The sequence below is a fragment of the Leuresthes tenuis genome, unplaced genomic scaffold (genome assembly GCF_036924035.1).
Source record: "Leuresthes tenuis unplaced genomic scaffold, fLeuTen1.0.hap1 SCAF_5, whole genome shotgun sequence".
In the NCBI taxonomy this organism is placed as follows: Eukaryota; Metazoa; Chordata; class Actinopteri; order Atheriniformes; family Atherinopsidae; genus Leuresthes; species Leuresthes tenuis.
In genome coordinates this window covers 4,175,484-4,195,983 of record NW_027325359.1, presented here as the reverse complement: position 1 = coordinate 4,195,983, position 20,500 = coordinate 4,175,484, and the positions used below count along the sequence as shown (strand labels likewise).

The 20,500-nt window shown below is 37.6% G+C and overlaps 1 protein-coding gene across 3 annotated transcripts in view; it reads left to right on the top strand.

The window, feature by feature from the left end:
- Window positions 1-20,500, top strand: part of brsk2a (BR serine/threonine kinase 2a) — a 158,316-nt gene that overhangs the window by 77,446 nt on the left and 60,370 nt on the right. For all 3 annotated transcript variants that reach the window (XM_072385516.1, XM_072385515.1, XM_072385517.1), the window contains exon 2: window positions 11,706-11,800. In XM_072385516.1, coding sequence (XP_072241617.1) covers window positions 11,706-11,800 — 95 coding nt within the window. The remainder of the gene's footprint in view (window positions 1-11,705; window positions 11,801-20,500) is intronic.

The following is a 20,500-nucleotide window of genomic DNA, read 5'->3' as shown; positions in this document are numbered from 1 at the left end:
CTTGTCTCCTGGGAGGAGTGTGTGTGACTACATATTTAGCAAACATATAGGTACCCACATATGCTAACTGGAAAGATATTTTTTTCTTTTGCAGTTATTTTATCCATTAGTGAGTACAAATATGTATTTGCTGTTGATAAGTGTATTTGTTTGTATACACTTGTGTATGTGCATGTGTTTGTCCTGTCTGCTATGGCTGCTGCTTCATTGGGGCCTGGTGTGGCTAATTAAAAGAATCCTGCTTGCATTATTCATGAGGCTGTAATTATACATTCCTTTTGCCTATCCCCAGTCAGAGACATTAAAAATAGATCTGAGTCTGTGCACCCCGCCCTCCCAGACCCCACTTTTTCTCTGTGTTTTGACTAGTCTCTCTTAGTATCTCTTATTTATCTGTCCTCATCAGTATTTCTCCATCTCCCTGTCACTGACCTCATTGCTGAAACCCTCTTTTTGTTCTTTCTGTCTCTCTTCTCCTCTGCCATGTCTTCATTCATGCTCGCACTGATGTTCCTGTTTGGGATTCAGGCAGAACATTCGCCTGACAGTGTCTCTCCCATTTGGCTCTGTCGCCTGACCTCCAGTCACATCAGGGCAGAATGCAAACTTGAATATTTTGAATTTGTGATGACATGTCCACAGAGAGATTCAGAGGAGAAAAGCTTTCACTACCGCTGATCAACTTAATGGGAACATTGTCGCCTAAAAAAATAGTCAAAATCTTGACCTGAGAAGTTCTGCTTTCTGTTATTTTTTTTCTTTCACTTTGATCGACAGAGCCCACACCAGGAGAATTCAACCTTTCACACTCAAATTTAAAATGACCCTGTTACAGTTGAACTAGAGCTTAGAATATTTAGAAATTGTGTAACATGCTAATAAGACGAAGACATAGGCATCGAGAAACATTTTTTGTCAAGAAGAATATCAAGGCTTGAACTTTCAAGCAATTTTCTGTTGTGCAATCAATGTTTAGTTACCTCTGGCAATGTGACTTGTTTGCCTTGCTGGCAAAAACAGGTGTATGAAGCTTCCGACTTCTAGTGTGCAAAGTGATGAGCTTTTGAGAACACATCCATGCACATATTTACATTCTAATGAGCCTGATGCAGAAAGGGTTGGGGATTATGTAATATATACCAGTAAGATACTTTTTATCAACCAAGTTATTCTCTCAGTTCTTGCTGCCTTTGGGCAATGCTCACAATTGTTCTTATACTTGTTTAAGTGTAGTAAAAAACAAACAAAAAAAAAAAACTAGAACCTTGAAGCTAGAACTTCATTATAACACATCACACTTCACTGTTGTTTATTGTTGTATTGTACATCATTCATATAGATGGAGTGTGTTTTCACATGTCTTGCACCCCCCTCTCCGTATATAGTTTACCAAAAGCAAACTTGCTTGCTCTCTTATATACACTGCATACACACATAAATACACACCTGCTAAATGCTGTCTAGTTATCTCTGTGGAGGCAGGAGTGCGTGTCATTGTGGTCATTTTAGCTTTGCATGTAATGTAAATCTTTATAAGAAGAAAACATTATGTCTAAATCATTGAACTCTTTGCCCACACAGTCTTTTAAAGAGTGGCTAACCTGTTCGCTGATCTGATCTTTGGTTGTAAGATGTTCTACTCAGTGTTTTTGTAGCACAGCCTTCTAGTCTGTTGTGACCCTGCACCTATTTTTTTCCCTTCTGTCTTTAAACATGTTTGTCTTGGCATCAAACTCAAAATGAGCATATATTTTTTAAACAGCAGGAAATTTAGTTGTCTTTTTACTTTTTAAGAGTTGAGTTCAGATTTAAAAGACTTACAAACCATCGCATGCTGTTTTTATTTGCATTATACACAACATCCCTCCTTTTTTGGAAAAGGAGCTATTGAACAAATGTCTTCTTCACACATGCCAAATAAACAGTTTCATATATGCATGCGTCAGTGCGCCTTCCTCTTCGCTCCAGCACTCCAGGGCTAAACTGCTTTTGAAGCTGTTCTGTTAGTTTGGGCTGCTGGTGTTTCTGATGTTGTTGCTGCTGCTTTGGCTTGTAGGGTTTAGAGAGTTACAGGGGAATTCAGGCTGGGTAGACTAGCGTCACGGATGACTGAAAAGGCTTTGAGTGAAGGAACGGTAGTGATAGATTTAGTGAATGAAGAGACACGAAAGAAGCAGTTGGTGAGAGACAGAGAGATTGTGTCCACTGAATAGTGAGTGATTTTATTTTGGTTTTTATGATAGTGTTTTCCTCCTACTACTTAACACCTTTTGTTGCTGATTGTTGTGTTCCTTCATTTTCTTTTTGTTTAGTCTTTAATCTCTTATAGATAAGAGAATAAGTAGAAATATGGCAATTAAAAAATTAGAAAGCACAAATCGACAAAAATAGAAATGCTGGAAAAAAAGGGGACAACAAAAAGTTCAAAGTCCAGCCTAAGCTGAGTAGACTGTTGGTATCCAAGAATGCATAGAATTAAAAAAAATTTATGATTTTATTGATTTTGGCTTGATCCATAAATGTGTTGCTATCTTATTTTGTTGATCTATTTTTTCTAGTTAACCTGTTTCATATTTGTTCAAGTATATGTGATATGTGTGGCATAGCAGATATATGATAGCTTTTATTTGCCACCACCATTTGTGTCTGGCACTTTGTCAAGATTAATACCCAAAAACTGTAAGAAAGAACATTGTGTAGCTGCAAGGGAACATGTATTCCTTTTGTGGTAACCACCCACGTATGCTTAAGATCTATTATTGTTTGTCAAGCCAACAAAACTGAATCAAGCATAATTTCAATTTTTGACTTTCCTACTCAGTAAATCTGTCTCAACTTTCTCAATTTATATGAATGGAAAGGATGGACTGTACAGAGATATCGTGGCCGATGACAGCAAATCCTTCCACTTGCTCTAGCAAAGAAGATTCCCACGACCTGCTGAAAGGGCTTTCGATATGGCCAGAGAAAGCTGTAGGAATAAGCCACAGTACCACATCGCATTTCCTTTCAAACCCTGATCCCAGAACAGAGCTGTTGCCCTGATGTTGAGCATTCAGGGTTAGAGAGCAGAAGTGGAAAGCAGATCACAGATCTATGCCTAAGGGCAACGAGCTTCTCAGAGCCAGCGCCTCAGGGAGAGAAAGCTAAGCCAGCATAAGCTATTACCATCTGCTGGCATTGGTTTAGCACTTTTGAAAGATCAAGTTTGAGAGTGAGAGATGTGCACAAGTGGGAACATCTTTTGATCCTTTTGCTCTCCTCTTGTTGTTTTTGTTTTGATAGAAATTAATACAGTAATGATCTTTAACCACATGAGTTGTGAGAATCCCCCCATATCCCCTCACAATAAGATAGTTGATGAAAAAATCAACCATCTATCAACCTACTTTGAAAGCTGGAACAGGACAAGCTCTCACTAATTAACATTTAAGAAGAGAGGATTCCTCTCCACAGGTGTGGAGTTTTCCTGCCTTCCTTTTCAGGCTTAAAAAAAGACAGATGAAGGCAACCATAAACAAGTCTATAACAGGCGCTTGAAACTATAAAACATAGTTCTCATTTTATTCTACAATCCCGAATCTACATCCCTAGTTCCAAAGACATTGGGATAAACCAGTATTTTTTTCACAATAAAAAACTTTGCGTAGAGTCCCTGTGATGCACAGGCCAGCTGTAGTCTAGACCTTTCATCAACTGAAAACATTTGGCATATCGAGAATTCAACAGAGGACCCAGGACTGTTGAGCAGCTAGAATCTTGTATCAGATAAAAATTTGAGACATTCTTCTCCAAAAAATCCAGCAACTGACTGTTGTTAACAGAACTGAACAGTTCTCAGTGGTAAACATGGTCCTGTTCCAAGTTTTTATGAAACGTGTTGCTGCCGTGACAGTGATAAGCTATTATTATTATTATTGTTGTTTATTTATTTATTTTTGTTGTTGTTGAAATGTGGCTTTTACAAAATCTGATCTGTTTTCTATGTTCTATTGTGAATAAAATAAGAATTTGTTCAATTTGTATTGTATTGCGTTCTGTTTATATTTGTATATCACAATGTCCCATCTTTTTGGAATTGGGGTTAAATTAGAATTTATTCATATAAAATGCCACCTTGTTATTCTTTTGTTAGTTTTGCTATTGAGAATATCTTAAAGAACAAAAAGAAATATAAATATAAAGATGAGTAAACACCTTTCTCTGCCTTTGTGTTTCTCCGCAAGCAGAAAATAGATTTTCACATTGGCTGATTGCTGTTGTGTTCGAGGCCAGTTTAGTTAAAAGTATTAATGGAATCCCGTAGCTAAAAAGTCATTATCACTTTAATCTTTTGCAAAGAAGTTTCATTGTTCAAAAAGTTTGTCTACATTATGTCATGATGAATATACCCTATCACCATTTTGAGATATTTTCTGGACAGCAAGCTCAGTGGTAATACTTATCATGAAGCACAATTATGGAGTGACAGTGAAGTGAGACAAAAAGCTCATTACCAAATCAGTGCTGGCACATGGCTCTGTGGTACAGAGCAGGAGATGCACTTGATGAATGTGCTTTACTTTTGACTTGATTAGTAAGATTTTCACTGTGTACATTTTGTTGTTGATTTGTCTCTGCCACTGATGAAAAAGAGGTACTATCTAGTCGCTGCTCTCTGTGTATTTTCTTTTATTTTTTAATGGTAATTTTCATTTTCTATTTAAATAACTTTGATTTTTTCTGTCTGACCATCAGTTCTCCAGTCTGTCTCTTCTAAAAGGCTGGCTCTGTGCACAAAATTTGCTCCGATTTTATTCTAAAGCTTCATTACCCCAATTTGTCAAAAACCGCAGGGTGATGATTGAAACCATTACTTTGAAGCAATGTAGCAGCTTCCAGCACAGTGGGGTAAACCACTTCTCAGCTCCGATGCTTTCTGATGCCATGGACCAAAGTTCCCACTCTGTGTCCTCCTCCAGCATACCTCAAGTTAGATCATTAATCACAGAGAGATAAAACAGTCTAGGGCCAGGACTGAGGCTGGTGGTAAGTCAATGGTGGCCTCTCAGGCCCATAAGTCTCTGGCTGGTGCCATTACTCTGACACTGTTGTGAAGGTGAGAGCTTTTGATGCTATCGATTTGGGAGGAGACCAAAGAGTAGGAGACATCAATAAACTTGCTGATTCAGTGTCATTGTAAACCTTACAGCACAGCCCCCTTTTATCCATACATAGTGTATGGATACTTAGTGTATGGATAAAAGAGGGTTTTCCTATAAAGGGGCTATTCTTTATCAAATGTACAAGATGTGATATATGATCCTTGTCCAGGCCCTAATTTACCTACAGTTTTTTTTACTTGCTAATTTTTGTCTTTTTACCAACACATATTTATGTTAAAATTATAATATACAACCTTGGGGAAACATTTAAACAAAACAAACAACGGGAAAACCGAGATGTAACCTAAGGTGAAGCCTTTTAAAGAAGGGATAAATCTCTCCTTCTTAGATTAAACAGACCAATTTGGACTTGGAGTGTAATCTTCTCAGTGAGAGAGTCCTTTTAACCAGAGTGTGCAAAATATTGAGAAGGAACACCTAGAACTTTATAATGAAAGAGACTTATGTGCATGTTTGTTCACACATTTGTGTAAATGCTGCCTCAAGTAGGTTTTATGTTGTATTTAGGTTTACATTATCCTATCTTGGATCTTGAAAGTCACATAATGAAAGTGAGCCTGAAGTGCTCACTTTGAGGATATTCACATCTAAACTGATGAAAGGATTTTAGAATTACAGCTCTTAAATATCCATGACTTTCAGGCTTAAAAGCTGTTTTATGGAAAACTGTTGGTCATTCCTTCATTATTTCTTCTGAAATTAAGCAGGTTAAAGATGTGGAGTTCAAGCCAGGTGGGATATTTGCCTTTGGAAGCTTATGGCATGAACCAAGAACATGTGATCAAGGGAGATTTCAGTGCAAATGAAGATTGTTTCCTAAAGATATTTTCTAATGATAATATTTTAATATCTTCTAATAATAAAGTTTAGTTGACAGGGAAAACACTAGATACAAGATACACAAGATTGCAATGTACATAGGACATTTAGCTCTGGCTATTTTGCAGGCATTATCTTTGGTTAGGCTTAAAAGAAAAAAAAATCCAAAATGGGGAGAATTGGGTAAGAATCTGTGACAAAACCATATGTAGAACAACTTTATAGAATGGAAAGAAATAAAAGTTAAACAAACAATGTAAGAAAAGTATAACCCTGCATAGCATTTGTGCACTATAAATAAGTGTATTTCAGTGTTGAAACCATTGTCTCATACATAAGAGAAATACATCTTTTAAGAAGAAATTTACAATCTCCAATAACTGTTCTCCATGTAGTGGCTTCTGAACTGCTATATTTTAACATAATTTGACTAAGTAGCTCTAAAGCAAGGCAATTAACACATTTCAAAAAATTCATTTTTTATATGAAACATGTATAGAATCACCAGAGCGTAATAAATTTGACATTTTTCCTGAATTTTACTGTGGTGCCATTGTAATGTCTTTGGGTGTCTTTCAAAGCCTGCTTGTATTAGAACAGCAGAATCTTTTGGGTGATTGTGTTAATTGTTAATTGACAAATTTTTAAACGGAAACGGTCGAGATTTGTTTTAATGGCTCAGGACATTTATCTAATGAGCCTCTGTTATGAGGATACAATATAAAATGGAGACATAACATAAGGGGTTAAGAAAATACCAAACTTTGTTTATTGTTAACTGCAAGCCATTGTTAACTCTCAGCACACACTGTAAGCAGCAAGAGTGGTGACCCCTCTTCTGACCACCCGAGGCATGCTTAATGGACACCTTCACAGGTGCAGCCAATTAGAGCAATTAAACTCATGCACCACCCAAAGACACTTACACTACTGCTGTAAGGCCAGTGGGTGAAGAGGGGCGTAACAACCTAAACATTTCTGTTGGAAACTTCTCTACTTTTTCAGTTCTCCTCCGATCGATCTACAGCTATAAAGCCATCAGACTTTTTGTGCTATTGTAAAGCATATTGAAACCGTTTTTATACAGTTGAAGGACAGAAAATAATTTTCAGGCCACTGGGAAACTCCCAATTGTTTCTCTCCTCAATAACCCTGTGACCTTGCAACATCTGCATACATTTGAACTAAAATGGTAGTTTATAGATACAGAGTATAAGTAAAAGAGAAATCGTCCTAAAGATAATCCTTGTGGTTTACCCATTTTGCGATCTTGAAAGGTAAATATCATTAACTTAGATACATTGTTGATGTTTCAAGTTCTTGTTGAGCTTTTTAGGTTTAGGTCCAGTTTTAAAAATTTGAGTTATCTAATCAATTGTTGGTAATTATTCAAATGCATGGCTATTGGCAGTTGATGGGTAGTAAAATCTTTGCGAACAGCAGAGCAAAACAGGTTGGTGCATTGTAAAGAAAAAAGTTGCTAACTTGCTTGTCACCATAACAAGCCCTGTATGTCCACTGAAGAAGATGTTAAGATGTCCACAGGATTAATTCAATGATAAAGAAAAAAGCTTTTACTACATCCAACCAAGTCCAGAACACTAAACTCGGAGGTAGACATATCATTATTCAGGTCTACAAAAGGGCAAATGCAGAGCAAATGTATTATGAGAGCAAATATAGAGGTACCGGGTGACTGGTATTTTTAAAAAAGAGAGGGTAAACGGTGGCAGCTGAATGAATTCTGAGAAGTATAGATATATTTTGTTTGCCAAGACTAAAACCAGAGTCATCATATTTTATTGTATGATGATTCACAATACAGATACAAGCAATAAATATTTTTTTACCATTGCAAAAAAGCTCACTTTCTTACCTTCGTTCACAAAATCTCAAACCAGTCTAGCAGAATTCCACCTGCTGAAGACTAAAATCAGAAGGATCTGTGACTAACATAAAGATGAGGGTCTGCACTATAAACCCACATATTCTTTATTTCTGTTGCCAAGAATTTTCCAGTGGCTAATTATTTCTAATTTCATATGATCCCAACAAAGTGCTTCTATCTTGAAGCAAAATACAGTTAATTCCACATATCAGTTCTACCCTTTAAAAAATACCAGCTTCATATGCGCATACATAATCATGCATACTGACATCAGTAATCTTGTCTTTGTTCCCCCCATGAGGCTCTGATCCTGTGTGATATCAGGCGAAAGCAACAAGAAACATTTGAAGCTATATGTTCAAAGACATTTTACCTGCTAAGCCTGACAAGATCCAGTTGAAACCCTGGTGTTTTCCTGGGAGTTTCCCAAATTGCCCTCTTCCTAGCCAACCAGTCCAGTTCCAGGATGATTGCTTACAGTGAGTGATCAATCACCCGTCACTATTGGGCATTGAAGAAAGGGAGAAGGGAGTTCATTTCTGTCTTTGAGAGACAGAGTTTTATTAGGTATCTCAGTTTTTCTTCTAACAATAAACTCGACTGGTTTAAAATGTATTAAAATGTTGTGATAGTACTAAAGCTAAAACATGCCCCTGTGAGGACACTGTGAACTTAGAAAGCTGTGTTCATCAAGCACACAGAGGGTGTGTTTCCAGACAAGTATTAATCTGATAATCTCAGCCACATTAACATAACTGTACTGCTCTAAACAATAGACATTTAAGATCACATTCATTTGTTAAATGTTATGTTTTTGGACTTGAAATGACTTTCTTGGTTTTCTTTTTTTGCTGTGGACTACATTTTGGTTGAGAAAATGTGAGTCTTTCTGCAGTGCACTGCTTGACATTATGTAAAAGTAGCTTCTGTGTTTTGGGAAATAGTTGTGATACTCATAAATAACATGCTTTGTGATTTTAGACTCCCTGTGCCTGATTTTAGTATGAAATACATTACATGTTAACGCCATGGCTTTATGAATTGAACTGGTGTTCCTTACACCACACTGTTTCTGTCTGAAACATCTCCAAAACCTTGGTTGCTGTACCTTTTTCCGCGGACATGGTCAGCTTATCAGTCTGCCCTCTTGTCAAATTAGACCAAAGTGAAGATGTTTCAAGACTGTAATGCACACCACCACATTTAGTATTCTAGAGTCACATTTGTGGCCATTTGTCTAACAGCTAAAGCTTGGCTGAAAGTTGGTCATGTGACAGGACAATGAGCCCAAGGACACCAGCTAATCTAAACTAGAATGACTGAAAAAGAAAAGAACCAAGATGTTACAATGGTCCAGTCAAAGTCCAGACCTCAACACAGATTCAATTCTTTGACTGTACTTTCTGAGAGCTGTGCTTAAAAGCAAACTTTTATGAACTGAAGCAAAGACAAAAATTTTGTGAGACAGAAAACTTTAGACAGAATTGATTCATTGTGTTGGCTGGTAAGCGCTGTTTAACAAGTTATTGAACCATGGACCACTTTTTGTTGAATAGATAATGAAATAATAATTATCTGAAGTTGCATTTACCTTAGTTTAAAACCTGGAAAGGACCAGATTATTATATTTACTTATTGTGGTGTGGTACGTGCAGCCTTCTGAATAAAAATGTACTCACTTTTTCACAAGTCAAGACATGACAAGAGGCTACCTATTATCTGTTGGGGCCACATTTTTCTTTTAAGTGCATATCTTGGATGTTCTTCAGTGGCTTTTAGTTTATTCACTACTGGTCAAGATGTTTATGTCTGTGCTGTAAAAGAGTCTCATATTTTCTGTCCCCATTTCATGTGCATTAAACTTCCTTGTAATTCACAGTGGTTGTTCCCTGTGAACATTTCTTCTTTGCTATTGCTCTCTCTGCTCAAGAGAACATTGGCATCGTAGGAATAGTGAGGAAAATAATCCAGTTAACTTTTCATGTGTTTGCAGGCAGATATTTTCTCTTTAATATGTTTATCATGACTTATGAGCTTCTGTATAGTGGCCATTAAAATATGATTACCATCGCAAGGCTAATGGGTTTGTCTGTTGTTTCCCACTTCCACTCTGCTGCCTCATCCCCTTTTCTACATCTTTTATCTTCCTTTTTAAGCACTTCCGTCCTATCTCTCTGTCATACTGTATTATGTCTTCCCTCTTTTCCATGTGACTCCAGTCTTGGCCCCTGCGGCCCCTCAACAATCCCAGCTAGAGCTTTACTCCCACGCAATGCTATCCATTATTACTTAATTATCTGTGCAGCACCATTTGAATAACGTGTGATCTCTAACTCTCAGTCTCTAACTTTTTATCTTGCGCTTGCTCTTTATTGCCTTTCCTCATCTAGCTTTCTCCTTCTCTTTATCCCACTGCTTCTTCCACTCCCCCTTATCTCTCACTCCTTTGACGTCTGTGTGGCGTCAGAGGACTTCTTTCTTTTGCCCTACGTGTCACCGCCCATTGACTCTCCTCCTCTGCTGGTTCATATAGAAATAAAACTGTGACAGATTTAGAAGTGAGGGAGGTTGAAACCCATGTGAGTCTGGGTGTTGTCAGCCAGACAGCTTGTTGCAAGAAGCAACTCCCTAAAGTCCTCCATCATTCCACCATCAGCATAGGAGTGGCAGGAAATGAAAGCATCTGTTTTATTTTGCTTCCTTGTTTCTGTAAACTATATATGCCAGTTATTGGAGAGCACAAAAGATGTTTACAAAGTTGAACATGATCTCTGAATGTCTCCAAATATCTGGTACAACACAAGGCCTTAGGAGAAATCATAAATACCATGCAACCTGCATTTGTTTTATATGGGTTTGTTTCAGTTTGTTGGTAAACTATCTGTTGTCTGTATCTTTCTTGTGTGTATGCTGCTCAGTGGTGCCTGGCAGAAAACTGATTTGGTGCTTTTGACATGGCTCCTCCTGTATTAAATGCACACGCTTCTTTGTTCCACTGAAACTATGTTCATTGTGGCATCCCTGGCTGTTTTCTACATTGTTTGTGACATATCACTTAACTAATGACACCTAGGGACATAAAGTGAAGCATAGCAGGGAAAATGCTTTTGTGGTTGTGTACCAAACGCAAGTTTTGTTTGAGTTTACCAAATATTTTTGTGGGAATCCTAATAGATCTTACAGGCAGGGTATATCAAACACTAAATCTCTCTCATTGTGTCAGTGTGTTTGTGCCATGAAGTAAATGGTTATGCTTTTTGTTTGACTGTTGAAATGTAGCATTTCAATTAATCCCTTAACCGTTGTATATGATGTGATACCGCAGTCTTGTAATTTTCAGGTGAATATTGAGCTCCGTTCAGTGTCCAGCTGTTGGCTTTTCAAAGCTTTTGTTTTTTTTGCCATGTAAGCTGACAACTGCATTACAGTGGTTTAGCACATTATAGGAATCAATAACACATAAGATCACTCATTTACTACCTTTATGACTCAAATGATTCCCAGAAGGGCAGTTTATTTAAGCAGCTGCATACATTTCAGAAATCATTATGTGCGTTTTAAACATGGGTTCACAAGCCATTTTATATGAGTCTGATCAATGAACAATAATGATTAGGGGAAAAAACTACCGTAATTTCCCTTAGGATAATTGCCGGGTCATTTCAGGTCCTGGCATAATTTGCTTGCAAGGAATTTATCTTTGGCACCGTGTGTAATTGGGTAATAGCTGAATTATTTTTCTTGATGCCATTTGAACTAACACTAACATCCAAGTATCTACAGTATCTAATTGTACTAATTAAGTGTGTCTTTCATTTCTTTTCTTTTTTCAGGTTTGGTCAAGCTTGGAATACACTGTGTAACATGCCAGAAAGTTGCAATAAAGATTGTCAACCGTGAGAAGCTCAGCGAGTCAGTACTTATGAAGGTATGCTTGCAGATTTCAGTCTTGTGTTTTTTGGTCTAAACCCTTTAAGACCTGAGAGATGCAACATGGAAACTGTCATGTTGCATCATGTATTAATGGATAAAGTTGGAGTAACTGACCATGGTCACCGTCTTGTCTCTCCTTCTAAGCACACAATTTTTCATTGAAGGAGGCAAGAGCTAATCCCTTAATGTAATCAATGTATTTTGAAGAGTTTTAACCAGACACAGGTTTGATTACAGAGTATAACCATATTTCCGGTGCCTTACACTTCAGTGTTAGGTTATTTTTTTAACTTCCATGTGTTATTAAGAGTAGGCTAAGCACTACTTGGTTAGGTTTAGGTTCCAAAAATAATTAACTTGGTTTGGGAAAGTTTACAGTTTGAGCAACGCTACGTTGCCTGAAAATGACTTGATTTCTGCTCTCATGTGGATGTTAGGGTTAGATTTAACCCTTGACCTTTCTCAAAAGCAGCAGTTTCATCACCATCACCTGGAGCCAAAGTCCTCACCCTGTTAATCAGGCCAGTGGATGAGAAGCTTGTTGCTTTCTGTGCAATTGGCTCCACTAGAACAAGCAGTATTAATTTCATGTATACTTGTTAGACCAGCCTCCTTGATGAAACAAATCTTGCCTGACTGACAGCTTGCCTTTAAAAGTAGCAGACAGCCTTAGCAGAGTTAGAACTTCAGTCAGTTTTACAGAATTTGTTGAATATGAGTGATTTACAGTACACAGCAATAAGTCTTGTGGAAAGGAGAATCACTCGGTGCCTTACTGACAGCTGGCCTTTGAAGCAGCTGATTTACATTGTTTTCAAATGTGACTCTGGAAGAGTTGATTGTTTGGTCTCCTCAAAAGGAATCAGACAACAAGACATCCAGGGGTAATACAATGGTATTTCTCATGTCTTTAGCTATATTTACCCTATATGTACCCTCTAAACTATCCCTAAACTATTCATTTACCAATGCCATTGATCTTTTATAAGGGATAACAGTAAGGAGTTTTTTTTGCTTTCTCTAAAACATCTCAGGATTCCTGCTGTGCCTCTCTATTGAGTATTTGCTCAATGTAGCAATAGAATAGGTTGGGAAAAAAGAGCAACAAAATGAAAATTGTCTTTCACTGGAGACAGACAGAGGAATACTGAATGTGATTGGTGGCTTATGAGCTGAAAAGCAGAAACAGAATCTGTGTTCTCACATTGCAGGTTAGCTGAAATTAGAAATCTTCTCAGTCTAGCATCACTTCATGCGGTCACATCATTAGACTCAAAATGAAAAGCTCTGTGTGTTCGGATATTGCTGTTTGATAAACAATCTGTATTAATCAGCTTCCTGCTGTGTCAGTGTCTTTAATCGCCTTTTTTCTCACTTTGGTGCTTCGTTCTCAAATATCTCTTTCTTTCTCCACTCAACATGTGCTCTTATATTTCTTTGAAGGAAAGAGGTCATTTCTGTTGCCTCCACTCTGACAGAAGTATTATTAGCTGTAGCAGAAGTGGTTGGTGGAACAGCTGTACAATGTGACAGCGGTAAGGTACAGTAGGTAACAGCTTGCTGCCCTGCAGAGGAAAACGAGAGCAACAGATTCCAAATACTGACAGGTTTTATACAGGACTGAGGCTTTCGCTGAAGCTGCAGTTCAGAGCCAATTACTGAACTCAGTCCTTGTCGTTCTTCTCACAAATGCTGGTCCCGGGAAGGTTTGAGTGTGTGTATGTACGTGTGTTGCATGCAGTTGTGTGTGCCACCATGGACTAAATTATGTGGGAGCCAGGAGCAACTAAATCTGTTTGAAATTTATTAATATAACATGAGTCTGTCAAAAACAATAGCCAGTCAACATTTTTTTTTACTTACTAGAAAATGTGCAGATGTAATTTTTCTCTTCCCAAAATCTGTCAGGTGTTATTTTTTAATCGGATGATAAAGTCTGTGTTTCTGTCTGTGGGTCTTTGTCTGCTTGTGCCTGTTTTGGCCTGTCTGTGCACAGATGGTAACTGAACAATGCTCATATGGAAGTGAGGAAGTGTCGCATTAGTGATCATGTGCCTTTTTGGCTTTATCAATATGATTTAAGTAAAACTCAGCATCAATTTATGAGGTTTAGACGTGAAATCAATGAAGTATGGACTCCACATTATTTGCATCAGTTTAGAGTTTCAATTATAATATAAAGCCCATGTACTGTATAGGTGGATATATTATTATCAAGGCATGATTAATTTCAATATATTACAGATGAAGTTTCATGTGGGATCCCCTGTAGTTTATGGAGTGACATGATCTTACAAATCAAATGAGAAATCAGCTCTCCTGCTCTACAGTTCCTGGACAGGTTTTTTCCAGTTCACATCCAGCAGCCACTTTCCTAAAGTCCAAATGCACTAAACCCAATGTTCTGTTGTGCCTCTGTTCTCCTGCCTGCCTGTCTGCCTGTCAAACTGTCAAAGTGATTGGCTGCACTCTCCTGCAAGGCTCCGGCTGTGAAATGTCACCTTTTACTATGATAATGTCTTTGGTCCCCAAGGTGCCATTAGGGGACAGTCTGACTCCCCTGGACAGGTGCATATGTGCACATCACTGCTGACAACACATATATAGTGAGTGTATGCATACAGTTAAAAACTAATGTAGCTTATACATAGAGAAAATAAACATTTAAGAACATTTTTACTGCACATGTGTCATAGAGATATACACACATTGCTATATATGTGCACAAACACATCCTTGATGATCTATGTCATCCCTCTCTGTCTGTCCTTCTCCTGATTGGCCTTGAGAGTCAGGGGTCTGCCGAGATGAGGAGAGAGGTTGAATTAATTCTCTCAGAGAGTCTGGCAGACTGAACTTTCTGTTGAACTTTAGAAGAAATGTTCATGGCCATACAAGCTGTGACACTAAGAAGCATTGAAGAGAAATTGAATTGTCTCAGACAATGCATTTTTGTAGTAACTTTATGTCAATTTGTAACAAGGGAATTAGCCGTGGCAAGTTCAAAGAGAGGTCTGTGTTTTCTTCGTTTTTTTTATTTTACTTCTAAGTGGAAAATGTCACTAATAAAGTTACTCAAATAAAGATAAGTGTCTCCTTGAGTGGGAGGCCACTGCTTTTCATGTTCAAATGATGAGAGAGAAACGGACAGATAAAGAATACATAGTTTTTGTACATATGACAGTATGTAAGCAGTCTTTGGGGCATGGAAATCTAATCCTAAGGGATGCTGTTTGTATGTATATCACGAGGGAGTGGTCGTCTTTGAGTCATGGGCCTTTGTGGATAAGAGATGAGAAAGTGAAAGAGAGCAAGGCCCAGAAATTAAGTCAAGTTATATAATATTTGTGTAGCACAAGCCAATGTACAAAATCCATGTACAGAACAATCCAAAGTGCTTTACATAGAATAAAAGCATTGCAGCGGAAGAAGCATTAAAAATACATAAAGGAACATAAAAAGAAAGAAAGAAAATAATTAAAATTAAAATGATTAAAAACAAGCAACAGTTTAGATAAGTTAGTATATACCGTGCAGATTTCATGCATAGACACATGAGAAAAGAAATGTTTTTAACCTGGATTTAAAAATGTCTAAATTTGGTGACAGTTTAATCTCCACTGGCAGTTTGTTCCACTTTTTGCAGCATAACAGCTAAATGCTGCTTCTCCATGTTTAGTCTGGACTCTGGACTGGACAAGCTGACCTGAGTCCTTGGATCTCAGAGCTTTGCTGAGTTTATATTCTCTGAACATATCACAGATGTATTTTGGGCCTAAACCATTCTGGGATTTGTAAAGTATGAGAGATGGACACGTGTGGGACCCCACTGTGACAGGATAACGCAGATGCCAGTGTAAGGACACCACATCTCTACTCACATTTCCTGTCAGAAGTGAGTGTGCTATCTCATTGATGTATTAATATGGTAGTCACACATTTGGAATGGGCAAATGTACATTTGATTATACACATTAAACATGTTTAAATTGAACATATTTTCAAAACATCTCTTTTGTGAAACAGGGATTCTATTGGAGAAATAAAACAATAATAATAATGATATAAAGGTCGAACTGAATTTGAATAATATTTTATTAATTTCAAAAAGGGAAATTATTCAGCACCATAAAGAATCAAGAACTGTTATTTGTCATTTATCATTAAAAAAGTCATTGTGTAGAGTTATCACTGTAGGCAAGAATAACCTTTTGTACCACTCTTTGTTGTGGTGGAGCTGAAGAAGCCTCTGACTGAACATATTTGTTGAGTGATCGCTATGTGATATAGAGGGCAGTGGTGTCCATTATGTTGAGCAGCTTTTGAAACATTCTTCTTTGCATAATTGGCTCCTGAGACTCCAGAGCAGTCACCGAACAGAGCCAGCTTTCTTTATCAGTTTGCTCAGTTTCTTTGAGAATTAACCAAAAATAAACCTAAAACTCTAATTTACACAAACCTACAGTTGTCTTATTGCTGATGATCTATATTTATTTATACTGTATATAACATTTTTAGATACAAACCAGGGACTCTAGTCAAACAATACAAGTATAAGTATAAGTAGGGATCGGAGTCATTGAAAATGTTTAATGCTTATAAAAGCAGACAAAGTTCAGATGTGCTGATACAGTTTTCTTGGTTTATTCCAACATTAAGACAAATACAAGAAGGAAGAAAGACTTACCTGTCAGTTCACATTTTCTTCTTTTCCAAGAGCTTGACAGCATACACAACCAGTTTTGTAACTTTTTTCCTGAGGGAAATTCAACTTGTATTCGTGATTATTCTCCATTGAATAGCTCTTTAAGCATCATGATAGTGGACCTTCTCTAAATCTCACAAAACAGAAATGTGACGGACTCCGTGTTACTTAACAGAGCTTTACTGTGTCAATAAATCCAACTGGAAACATTTGTTTCCCTGGGTATTCCACTTTAACATGTGAGATTGCAAAAGTAGTTGCTCTTTGGTTTGTCCCTGTGCACTCATATCACAGCTGTGCATACATCAGTGTTCTTATTTCAACACAGAGAATGGCTCATTTAGATTGAGAATAAATTGTAGCCCTTTGTCTCACTTACTATGAGTGGGAATACTTGTTGTTTGTGGTTTTAACAGTATTTGGCATGAGTTGTTGATCCAAGAAATTGCAATCTGTAAGGCAGATGCAGTGTACCTCATGCTTCTGTATGAAAGATTGTTCCGTTGTGCTGGACGTCCAACTATAATCTTGGCTTGTACGCTAATTTTCCAAAACATCGGAATGAATTGCAAACTTTGTTTCCATTTGGTTCATCGTGAATAATTTCAAGCCAGTGGCAATTTAGCAACTTTGTTTTGAGTGCAATGTAAATGCATGCTTAAATGTCAGAGGTCTGTTTTTGACACTGAAGCTAAGTGACACTGAGATATGATATATGTTAATGTGATGGTTAGTCAGGGTTAGCCTTTTCCCCCCTAAAAAATAAAAAAATAAAATAAATACAACTTGGGATTATCAGATCTATACGAACATCCACAATATGAACCTATTGTTTTTGTTAAAGAATGACATTCAAAATTATGACTTTGTACACATTTGATGGTGTGGTCAGTTTAGTTTTATGTGAACTTGCCACTACAAGCAGCTCTGAAATCAAACTACATAGAGTTGAGGTTAAGTTTAAAAAAAATTGATTAGAATGTTGACAGTCGGCAATTAACTGACAAGCATTTCCTGTGAGCAGAAGATTAGCTGTACCATATTTCATACCGCACATCCTATCATTATACAGGAAAAAGCGGCTTCATTAATTTTCTGCTAAAACCACAGTTGAGTTAAATGGTTACAAGCCGCTAGCACTAACATCTAGCAGAGGGAGAAGGGTATCTTTAGCATGCAGCAGCTGGTAGTTGCTGTTGATGCCTGCTCTGGTTCTCCCTCTGAGCCAGTAAGCTGATGGTGGCTGCTGCTGCTGGGATAAGGACAACTAATTAGCCAGAGTGACTTTCTCTCCTCCTGAAGCGGCACAACATCAAAGTCACTCTACTGTCCCCAAGCTTGGAGAGAAAGGAAAAGAGGGATGAAGTGCAGGATGAATGAGGGGAAGAGTGAGTGGGGAGAGAGTTGGGAAGAGAAGCGAACATGAAATTGAAACACTTTGGACAGACGTCTTGCAAAGAGGAGTGGATGGGTTTCTTAAACACAGTGAGGTTACTTGTAATATTTCAAATGAGAAATTTGTTGGTGTGAGATGGAGTGTGGAGATCCAGACATGTGCGGTATAATTGCCTCCTGAGGCATATAATTGAAACACTGCGCCAAAGACTATAAGCTGAGGACAACAAGGAGCAATTGAGGTTGCGCATGATAAAAGGAGAAGGATGGGGACCAATATTAAGAGCTAATGAAGAAGATATGTTCTGTTTAAATGTGATTTATTGTCTTCTAATAGTGACACAGCAGCTGAACATGTATGATTTGTCAATGCATTTTTGTTGGTAGTCTAATTACTCATTACAGTAAATGTGCAACAATATTATTTCTGTATATAAGTTACTCTGTATATTAAATTCTGGAAAAAAGAAGCTGAAAAAAAAGCCAAAAACTGAAGGTTGTATATACCAGCCGACAGAGATTGTGGTGGGCGGGTGAGAAGTAGAATACCATGGCCTCAGATGAATCACACAAGTTCTAATCATGTTATCCCGACACCTCAGTGACAGCTCTGTAGCTTTCTTTCTCCGCCATCTCTGCTCTTCTCCTGCTAATGATTATAGATTGGCCACTCTCTCCTGTCTCTGTATTACTGCCAGTGGGTTGGATATAGAAATGCCTCCAACATGCACACATCCACTTAAACTTTATGTCATGTACGTGTGTGTATTTAGGTGCACGTCAGTGTCTCAGAACGACCACAGACACTCTTTGAAATAAATGGGTTTCATATGTTGTGCTCCTGCGCGTTGATCCATCAGCTTTGTATGGTGCTGAAGCAGAAGTTAGGGCTTAACACACAGTTGGATCTTAACAGGTTGACTGCACAGAAAGTCACAAAGTCTGTTTCTCTGCTGCTGTCTCTCTTGCTGCTTCTTTCTATTCTTTCATCTGTTTGTTAATGTACAGTTCAGTTGCATTCAAATGTTGGGTGAATATTTTATCCAGAAAAAAAGGAAGGAAAGAAATACGTTGGCTATCCTATCTCTGTTCATAAGATATATTTGAATGTGTAGAGTTTGAATTATACCATAGAATGAAGGCCACAAGACAGATCATAGATCACAGATCATACAATACCAGCAAAAAAAGAAATTTACAAATCTCTTTGTGATTAGTAACAGACTTAGAACCTAAATTACATTGACTTCCCAGAACCTGCAAAGCCTTACAAAGCTCTTTGTATGTTATCAGTCAATATGAAGGCCACTCAGCATTCTACATCCTAATTTGGTTTCCAATCACCTCTCTAATCAATGTTTGTTCCCTCTTTTTTTTCCGTCTTAAGGGAGTGGTAATTAGGCCTTAGTGGAAATGGAACCAGGGAATTGATTTATTTTACTTTTCCTACAGGGTACCAGATATTTGTGACAGAACTTTTACCCCTCATTATGTCACTGTATATGTTTTATGTCCAATATCGTTAACTGAAAACAGTAAACTTTTTGGTTTTACACAGTTCAGGCTTGTGGCTTAAGATCACACACATACCAGAGAATAGTGAATGTGTGCTGCTTTAAACTGCTTCTCTCGTGCTGCTCAATGTGGCGGCAAAACTCCTCAAACACACGTAGTGACTGATTTAGTTTTTTTTACTTTCATATGTCTTATCAAGATAAAACAGAGATGAGTGCAGACAAAATAATGAAATGGAAGATAGCAGAACAGAGAATATAGCAGGATTCCCCACTGAGCGCGACAGGAGACAGACGGACATCTAAATCGATGGTATTTGTTTCTCCTCTTCACAGGCAACAGCCGCTGTGTTGTCAGATTAGAAAGGTTTATTTGCTGCTTTTTTACTTGTTCTCTCTTGGTTCTCCTTTTGTGAGGAAAAGGCATATTTTATCCAATTCCTCTTGCCTTAAGTGAATTGATGGTGTCTTGGGAAGATCAGTAAAGTTCCCTTTTGTTTAGTCGGCTTTTTATGCCTGTTTATTTATTCATTCATTTTTGTTTTGTTTTTTTTTATTTTACCTGTCAATCCAATGAAACATATTTTTCTTTTTCGTGTATTTGTGTTCATTCTCAGCCACTGAGAATTATGATAATCCCTTATCCATCTTGTGGGACTGATAATTCAGTAGCAACATCATGTTTCCATATGTTGTCATTCCCAGGTGCCAAATGATTACATTTTTTTCAAAGATACACAGGGTGTCCTTCGGCAGCAGTGTAGTGATGCACCAGCTGCTGCAGTATTTGAAACGGGGAGCAAACACTGACTCGTGAGTAAAGTGTTAGGAGGATGGAGGGGCTTTGGTGGAGTAATTTGCGGAACTTACATTTTGGAGATTGTGGTTGAACTTACAATGCACTATTTTGCAAATGTAAATTCACCCTAAAATTTACATTAAAGGGGAACTCCGGTATTTTTAAACGTGGAGAAAAGAGGCTGAAAAAAATGTTTAAAGTCAGTAGATTAGTATTTTGAAGTCAAGGGACCTGACACATTGCACATGTGATGTGTTTGAGCTGTGCTCCTTGTTAATTTGT